This window comes from Glycine max, chromosome 11, assembly GCF_000004515.6.
Source record: "Glycine max cultivar Williams 82 chromosome 11, Glycine_max_v4.0, whole genome shotgun sequence".
Taxonomy (NCBI): Eukaryota; Viridiplantae; Streptophyta; class Magnoliopsida; order Fabales; family Fabaceae; genus Glycine; species Glycine max.
Window position 1 is genome coordinate 18,647,173 of NC_038247.2, and position 9,414 is coordinate 18,656,586.

Here is a 9,414-nt window from a genome sequence, read left to right on the forward strand (position 1 = left end):
TTTATGTACATATTTTACATTGATATTCCTTGTATATACAGATATTGTACATGAACTCATTTCATGAGTATTGTTGGTTTTATTTATTTTCATTACTAATGTTAGTTTTATTTATTTTCATTGATTGTGTATTCCATTTGCGTCTATATACACGCGTGTTATTAAAATGGTCTAGTTAACTTAGTTTACAAACTAATAAAAAATAATTTAAAATATAACTTTAAATATAATTGAAATAAAGAAGTTGAAAACGGGGTAAAAAAAATAATTAACCAACAAATGGACATCATTCGTTATCTAAAGTAGTTAGTATTTTAATTTTTTATATAAATGGACATCAAAATATAACTTTAAATATAACTTTAAAATGTATTATAAAGTAGTTAGTATTTTAATTTTTTATATAATACTAATTATTTTTTTTATATTCTTTGTAATATTATCTTTTATGTATTTATTGATTTTTATTAATATGTATTAAATAAACTTAAACAATAATTATAATGGGACTGAGTAAGTATTTTAATATCATCTTCTAAACAAATTTATTCTAAAAAAATATATTAAAAAAGTAATTATTTATAATAAATCAATATTTATAAATATATTATAATTAAAAAAATAAAAAATAAATTTAATTATATTATAAATAAATATGCTGTATTTTAAAGTATATTATAATTATTTTTCCTCTTACGGATCAAGTTGATCCGTAGGAGAAAAACTAAACAAGGACAATTTTATCATTTTTTAAGAATGGTGCACCAACAATAATGCTGGGTACACCTAGCAACACTCGCTTTTTTAACCCTACTCATGTAGCCTTGACGAACCAAATAGTTTCGGACTGGTTGGTTGGTCCAGTTAATAATTTATAATAAATATTAAATAAAATATATTAATTTTAGTATTATAATTTATATTACCCCTCCCTTTTTTATATTATAACTTAGTAATAAATATTGACTTTTCCACACAGCCTTAGTTAAACTAATTCTCTTTTTTTTTACTGCGTTTAACTAATTCACTTAGAATCATAAATGCCACTTACAGGAAAATAATAAATAAATTTGCATTGCTGAAATGAAAATTAAAATAGCCGACGTATGACAGTGTGAGGTTGTAATTAGTAATCGTTTAAAATCTTTCTCAAAGAAAGAAAAATAAAATAATGATTTAGATCTATAACTATTTACCACAGTGGCAAAAAATGATTTAGATTTATAACCACACTTGTTGAGAATGCTAGTTTAACCATAATTTCTGTAGAACGCATCACATAGAGCCACAAAATCATTTTTTTTTTTTACATAACATCAATTGTTTTCAATCATTTCTAGATTAGTCTTAATAGATTTGTTGGTCTGGCAGCCTGACCTACGGCTGGACCTAAGAAATCTCAACCCACGAGAATATGGATTGACTTGGGCTAGTCCGATGGGTCGGCATAACGACCTTAAATAGAAAAATTAAAAAGGAGACCTTAAATAAAAAAATTAAAAAGAAAATCTAATAAATGTTCAAAGATAAAAAGAGAATAAATATCTAAAAAAATGTTAAAAATTAATAAAAAAACTCGTTTACCCAATAGTTAAATAAAATTTTCAACTAAAAAAAATTAAAAGATACTTAAAATATCTTGTCAAATACACTTTTCAATGCATTAGTTAAGAAACTAAAGGGAGAAAAGAATTGATTCGGATGGACAAAACTATGCTATCTACTTTTTTTAAGCTCTCATAAAATTTTCACAATAAATATTTTCTTCTTTTAGTTGTTTAACCAATATCCTAATAATACTAATTAACAATATCCTTAAAATATTTATCAAAAACAATGAAATAACATTTTTTTTATTCTAATCTAATACATGGAACCACCATATTTTCTCCATCCCAAAATTATTGTCATCTTATTTTATACAAATAAAAAAAATACTTTTAAAAAATTAATCTTATATTATTATTAATTAATTTATAATTTATCATTAATATTATAATAAAATATAATTATAAGTACCAAAAATTAATATTCTATTAGAACCATAATTATATTAAGAGAATTTATTTTTTTTTCTTTCACAAATGGGAAGAGAAAATATATTCCAATTTAGTTTAGTATATTCTCTATAGTCTATACCAATTCAAAAAAAAAAAAGTTAAATTACTCATTTGGTTCCTATAGTTGCATGATTTTTACTTTTTTAGTTTTTATAGTTTAAAATTCATCTTTTTAGTCCTTATAGTTTTCATTTTAATTCTCTTGTAGTTTTGAAAGTAATTTTTTTAGTCTTTATAATTTGTATTTTAATTCTTTTTTAGTTCTTATAGTTTAAAAATAATATTTTTAGTTCCTATACTTTATATTTTAATTCTCTTTTAGTCCTTACCAAATATGAATAATATTATCAATTATAATTAGCTATAAAAATATTAGAAAATAATTTATAACCAATTTATCACAAAATAATTTGTAACAAAAAAAATAGTTGATAATTTATAACTAATTTGTAATTAATTATTTGTATATATTTTGTTAATAAGAACTAAAAAGTAATTAAAATATATTAAAAATATCACTTTCAAACTATACAAACTAAGAGAAAATTAAAATATAAAATATAAAGATTATAAAGAACACTTTTAAACTAAAAATAAAAGAGAATTAAAATAGATAAGGACTAAAAAAATTACTATATAGATTAAAAATGTAAGAATTGTAAAAATATAAAGATCATAATTAAAAAAAAAAAAAGAAGTAATATTTTACTTATTCTTTGGAGGAGATTCCGCCGCTCACTGTCCACTTCCACTCATTCCCGTTTTCCTTTACTGGTAAGTTGTAACCCTATAAGCCGTTGCTCCCACCGCCGCCGCGCAGATCTCCGTTTCAACTTGGGTATGTCTCGTCTTTCCCTCCACATTTTTTTCTTCCTCGAGCGACTCATATACGTTTCATTCAGACCCATTTCATTGCATTGCATGTGCCATTAAGTCTTAGTCGCTGAAACCTCGTACTTCACGTCGTGTGTATGTGCGTGCCCCCTCCCCTCCTAGATACGGAATACCACGAATATGGAAATACGGTAATTTTTATATATTGATGTAAAATAAAATGCAATTATGCAAATGCTCTTGAGTGTTGTTAAAACACTGCAAATATACAACTTTTATATTGCTGGAAAAATAAACCCTCTCATCAAAAGAATGATGTCTAAAAGTGCCGAAAAGGAGTTGTCATGTTTGAAGAAGAGAGGAGGGTATGTCGTATTTTTGTTTATGTTTTTAGAAGAGAAAATGACATGTTTTGTGTGTGCACCTTTTTTTAAAAAAAAAATAAAAAAATTCTAAAGTTAAAGCAATACAAAAAAAATAAAAATTGAATAATTCTTGGATATGTATCGGAAGTGTATCATATCTGACACGGTTACGACACACCGGTACGTTTTCATAGCTCCTAACAAAATACCCAGTTGCTAATTAGGAGTAGTTGAGGGGCCAAAGTGCAATAAATGAAAATAACAGGGTTAAACAGCTCCAAACATTGCTTTTTGTTAACGAATAAAGAACACTGCATAAATTTCACGCAGCCACTTTAGCAAGCTCCATCTATCTCCCTGATTAAAGGTTCTCTGTTTCTCTCTCACTCTCTCTCTGTGATTGTTCTATTATTTATAGTGGTTCAAGTGAAGATTATGAAATGGAACTTTGCATGCCTTGTATTGATTCAGCACAGTTTGGTTTTATATATTGTTTTTTTTTTTTGTTTAATTATTTTGTGTGTTTAAAATGTTAATTGAAATTGTTATATCTTCGTCTGGGTTGTTGCATTTGGCTGAGTTTTAGTTTATTGGTTGTGGTTATACAGACTTTGGTGATCAAAAACTCGAGAACTGTGCTATGTATGATTATTTTTTCTTCTTTTGATTGACCATTAATGATAGAAGTATTATTTTGCTGTTTTTAAAAAATATATATATACTCCTCTAGTTTTGGTATTTTTCCAGTCATCGGATCCTCTGGTTTCATAATTGTTAATGTGTTTGAAAGGTGGATTGCATTTTTTTTGGTTTCTATGATCTAACTTTTGGTCCTAGAACTTGTTTAAAGGGTATCCATAATGATGCTTAGAAGTCTTAATTATTATTATTAGTATTTTGGTTGAATTATGGTTTGGCTTATTTGTTTAGGAATTTGCCTTGTGATTGTGGGATTTGTCTGTGTCTGTGTGACCTGCTGAACAAAAAAATTCATTTTCTTGAAGTCATGGTCTATTATTCTGCATTATGTATGTTGTAAGAATTACCCAATTTACGATTTCATCCACGACGTGAGAATTCTGTAATTAAATCTATGCTATGAATTCCATTCTGATGCTTAAAAGTGCAGAACAAGTATCTAAATATTATCTTATGTAGTTTTACCTCTCTACTTCAATTTTTTCGATTGAAGAGTTTTATGCATACTGGATGAAACAGGTTATCTCTAAGGTCCTAAACAATCCTCTTTCAAAAACATACCGAGAAAAGTGTGGAAATGACGACACCATCATTGGTAGAGTCTCTAGTTCTTCAACTCCATGAGATCTCAGCTGTCAAATTTGGCAACTTCAAGCTCAAATCTGGCATCTTCTCACCAATCTACATAGACCTCCGCCTCATCATATCTTACCCTTCTCTCCTCCAACAGATCTCTCAAACCCTTATTTCTTCAGTCTCTTCCACTTCCTTTGACCTCGTATGCGGTGTCCCTTACACTGCCTTACCCATTGCTACATGTGTCTCTCTTGCTCAGAACATTCCCATGGTCATGCGCCGCAAAGAAATCAAAGATTATGGCACTGCTAAAGCTATTGAAGGCGATTTCAAGCCTGGCCAAAGTTGCTTAATCATTGAGGATTTGGTTACCAGTGGCACGTCAGTTTTGGAAACTGCGGCGCCATTGCGTGCTGTGGGATTAAAGATCAGTGATGCTGTTGTGTTGATCGATAGAGAGCAAGGTGGCAGAGAAAACTTGGAGGAGAATGGCATCAAGCTGCATGCAATTATTAAATTGACTGAAATGGTGAAAATTTTGGGCAATCACGGGAAGCTTGATGAAGAGATGGTAGGGGTTGTTACGAAGTTCTTAGAGGATAATCGTAAGGTTGCTGCTTTGGCAAAGGTGGAGAAGCCTGTAACTAAGGTCAAAGCTTTGCCATTTGGGGAGAGGGCTAAGCTGTCGAAGAATCCAATGGGAAAGAGGTTGTTTGAGATAATGGCTGAGAAGGAGAGTAATCTATGTTTGGCTGCTGATGTTGGAACTGCAGCTGAATTGCTTGAAATTGCTGAGAAGGTAGTTCTGATATCTTTTTTAGGAACAAGTGCTATTTTGTTCACTTGGATCATCAGCTTGCAATGTATTTTCCTACGTAGAACTTTAATTTTGTTTTCTTGCTTATATACATGAAAGAATCCTGTTTTCTTTGGCTTATTACTATCAGTTGGATTCTAATTAGAATATCGGTCATGATCATATATTTTCTTTTAACTAATTTGAACTGTTTTCTCTTTCAGGTTGGACCTGAGATATGCTTGCTGAAGACTCATGTGGATATTTTTCCAGATTTTACTGCTGATTTTGGCTCTAAGCTTCTCTCGGTATAGTGCTAAAAGAAGCTCTCTTTTGTCTATATGCCTTTTTTCCTTTACAGGATAGCACAAGAAACCTTTTGGTTTCTGATATTATTGACATTAGCACACTAGAAGATTTGCTTGAATTTATTCAAACATGATGCCAATTCCTGCCTTTTAACCTATGATAAGGGTGTTTTGTACTGTGAGCATTGTGTGTGATAAGTTTCAGGCAATCTTTTACATTTCTGGTCTAGTTGGTCTAATATATGCTTTATTTTATTGAAGATTGCAGAAAAACATAACTTCTTAATCTTTGAGGATCGTAAATTTGCTGATATTGGCAACACAGTGACCATGCAATATGAAGGGTAAGACTGCTCAATTATCATTGAATCTTTTTCTGGCTTCCTCTTAGTCTTGTCTATTTCTGCATTCAACATGACTTTCTATTCCATTATCTCAGAGGGGTTTTTCGTATATTGGATTGGGCTCATATAGTAAATGCTCACATAATCTCAGGTCCTGGAATTGTTGATGGATTAAAATTGAAGGTCTGTATTAGCAGTAATTTTAATTATATTATCCCATAGCAACACCTCAACTCATGGCCTAACATGTTTCTTGAACCATGCTCAGGGTTTACCTCGTGGTAGGGGTCTATTACTGCTTGCTGAAATGAGCTCAGCTGGTAACCTTGCCAAGGGAGATTATACAACTTCTGCAGTAAAAATTGCTGAGGATCATTCTGACTTTGTAATTGGCTTCATCTCAGTCAATCCTGCATCATGGCCAGGGGCACCAATAAATCCTTCTTTCATTCAGGCAACCCCTGGAGTTCAAATGGTAACTGGTGGCGATGCTTTAGGGCAGCAATATAACACTCCATATTCTGTAAGTTTCTGCTTAAGCTAAAGATGTGCTAAAGTATTTTGCCTCGTTATTAGTTGTACTATCTTAGGTTGAAAAGATTTTTTTGTGGATGAAAAAGGTAAGGGGAAGGGAGAGGGAGGGTGTCCTAGTTTATCAGTCCTAAGAGCTGAGAAAAGTGCTGTCCCTTGGTTTCTGCACTGAGCATGAAACAGAAGCAGAATTAAAAAGAGAAGTTAACACTATCTTGATACATATCATTGAATATGGTTTGGACATTCAAATATAATACAAGTGATATGGATATTTTGGGGTTAGTACCTAAATATTAGGATATAAATAGAACGATGCAAAATGAATTATTGGTTTGCGTCTTGCCAAACTAATTTGATTTTCTGGCCTTCATATCAAGATTTTTTCTCTTTGGCAAACTAACTTGGTTTGCGTCTTGGCTGTAGAAGCTGTCTCCAACTAGAATTTTATCTTATCATTTGTTTTTGTAAATCTTTCTGTTAATTCTTATGATTTTATCTTGAGTGTATAACATACTTTCAAATTGTTTACAGTTCTGTTATCACTAAAGCTGTATATATATCCTGATGTAACACTCAGTTATGAACGAAACCTATTTCCCAATTACCTTCTATATTGACAAACTAGTTTATTTATATTAAATTCTCTAAAACTTTGGTCTTTAACCAAGCCAAATGACATTGTGTGATTCATGACAAGGCTTTCTTGTTATTGTTGCTGCTGTTGGTTGTAGTTTATTTCTGTGAATGACATTGTGTGATTCATGTAGCCGATCTCATTGAGTGGGATAAGGTTTTGTTGTTATTGCTGCTGTTGTTGGTCATAGTTTATTTCTGTGTGTTAATGATAGTATGATACTGTAGTGTTTCTTTTTTCTTTTTCCAAGTTCATTTATGCTTCATCTTCCCTTATGGATAACCTGGTTATGGTATAGAGATGGTAATTGTCTCATCTAATCCTTTAATTTTCTTGTAATGAAAATACATTACACCAGCATTTCTATTATCTTGTAGCATACTGAAATTGTTCAAATATTTTTCCAGGTGATCCATGATAGGGGCAGTGACATCATCATCGTGGGACGTGGCATCATCAAAGCAGCAAACCCTGCTGAGATAGCTCGTGAATATCGTCTTCAAGGATGGAATGCATATTTGGCTAAATGTAATTGATGCCTGCATTCCTAGAATAAAATTATGAGCTTAAATTATGTTTTAATGGGACATCTGATCTCACTGTAACCCAGATGAATAAGGTCTTGGGGTACAATATGAAGACATTTTTCGGTTGGAATATTGAAGTGGATTTTTCATTTTCTCTGAGGAAAATAAAATTAAATATAAAAGATAGAATGGTAATATGGAATTTCATATAATTTTCCCACAATAAATATGAAGGAACCGAAGATTTATCAACTCCTCTGTTCTAAGGTTTGCTTACACTTAAACAAAGAAGCTGGTAAAGAATAGAAAGCAAATAGTATAGTCAAATAGTATGATCAAGTTCAACTATCATGATTCGATTTTGGATTCGTCGATTCTTTTTCTACTGAATGTAAGGAATCTTTCATATATTGAATTGGACTCATGTAGTATATGTTCACACAATCAGTGGTCTTAGAATTGTGGACGGACTAAAATTATTGACCTATATTAGTAGTTATTTTCATGATAAATAGTCATTTTTGTCATTGTCTTTCAAAGATAAAAATATAAAATTTAAAAGTGTAAAAAGTGTGACAAATATATCCGATTGTTAACTTTCATCTGGTTCCGATAATAAAATAACTTATGTGACATAGATAAATTTGTTACTAAAATGATTGCTAGTATTGCTAGTGTAACCATCTCCAGCATAGGAGCATTTGTTATATAATATTTTTTAACTTTTTGTCTTTCCATTTCACTAAAAAATATGCGAGTGTGACAAATATATTTAAACGTTAATAGTAGATTGTAACTAATAATTATAATTTGAAGAAAAAATTATAATGATGGCGATAAATTTTTTTTTAACAAACTCATAAATTAAATTGAGTGTAAAAGAAAAAAGAATACTCATTTTATAAACTATAAATAATTTTTTTACACTCCCATGCTTGATGAAAGGTTTAAGTAAAAAAATGTTTATGGTAAAACATTATAGTTAAATTAGATCCATGAATAATTTTTAGAAAAAATTACAATTGTAATGATACTTTTAATTTGTAAAAAACATTCACCTCCTTTGGAATGATTTTTTTAAGGTTATGATTTTTTAGATGATTAGTCAATAAAAAATAATTGTGTATGATTTTAAAAAATAATTTAAAAATCAACAAACTTTTATTATTATAATTTGTAATTTGATATCATTGCATATACTAATAGACATTCATATTTTATTATGAAAAAATTATAAAAAAAACAATTAAAAAAATAGTGTTTGATTAAATAGAAATTACGATTTTCTTATCATTTTACGGTAAAAAAAAATAAATTTATGTGTTGATGACATTTATTCAATAATTAACAACCAAAGGATTGATTTTTTTTGTAGTTGAAAAAAAGTAAGAAGAATTTGCCAAAGCAATACAAATTCACTTCCATTGGTAACATTTTATGCATGTTTCAACTGTTGATGAAGCTTGAAAATTATATAACGGGAACAGACACTTACTAGTGTGATATAGTTTTTCTAAAATTTTGTTGCAATCATTATAAATTTTTCAAAATTATAATAATTAGTCACAATTTATTATTAACATTTGGGTATATTTGCCACATTTTTTACACTTTCGGGGACTAAATTTTATATTTTCATCTTTCAGGGACGCATTTGTCAGTAGAGTGGAAAGACGAAAAGTCAAAAAAAGATTATATGACAAATATGTCTCTATGCTGACAATTAGAGATGGTCAC

The 9,414-nt window shown here is 29.6% G+C and overlaps 1 protein-coding gene across 4 annotated transcripts; it reads left to right on the top strand.

Moving 5' to 3' along the window:
- Nucleotides 1–2,762: 2,762 nt before the first annotated feature.
- Nucleotides 2,763–7,831, top strand: LOC100807008 (uridine 5'-monophosphate synthase-like). 4 transcript variants are annotated; one of them, NM_001362652.1, is made up of 7 exons: nt 2,763–2,898; nt 4,478–5,333; nt 5,555–5,638; nt 5,900–5,982; nt 6,078–6,165; nt 6,251–6,505; nt 7,558–7,831. In NM_001362652.1, the coding sequence occupies exons 2-7, from the start codon at nt 4,536–4,538 to the stop codon at nt 7,684–7,686; spliced, it is 1,437 nt and encodes a 478-aa protein (NP_001349581.1). In that variant the 5' UTR covers nt 2,763–2,898; nt 4,478–4,535; the 3' UTR covers nt 7,687–7,831. The 4 variants fall into 4 exon arrangements, with proteins under 4 accessions (NP_001349581.1, XP_025980071.1, NP_001276198.2 ...); XM_026124286.2 differs by having other exon boundaries at nt 2,896–3,085; nt 7,558–7,826; NM_001289269.2 differs by lacking the exon at nt 2,763–2,898 and adding an exon at nt 3,454–3,626 and having other exon boundaries at nt 7,558–7,826.
- The last annotated feature ends 1,583 nt before the right edge of the window (nt 7,832–9,414 follow it).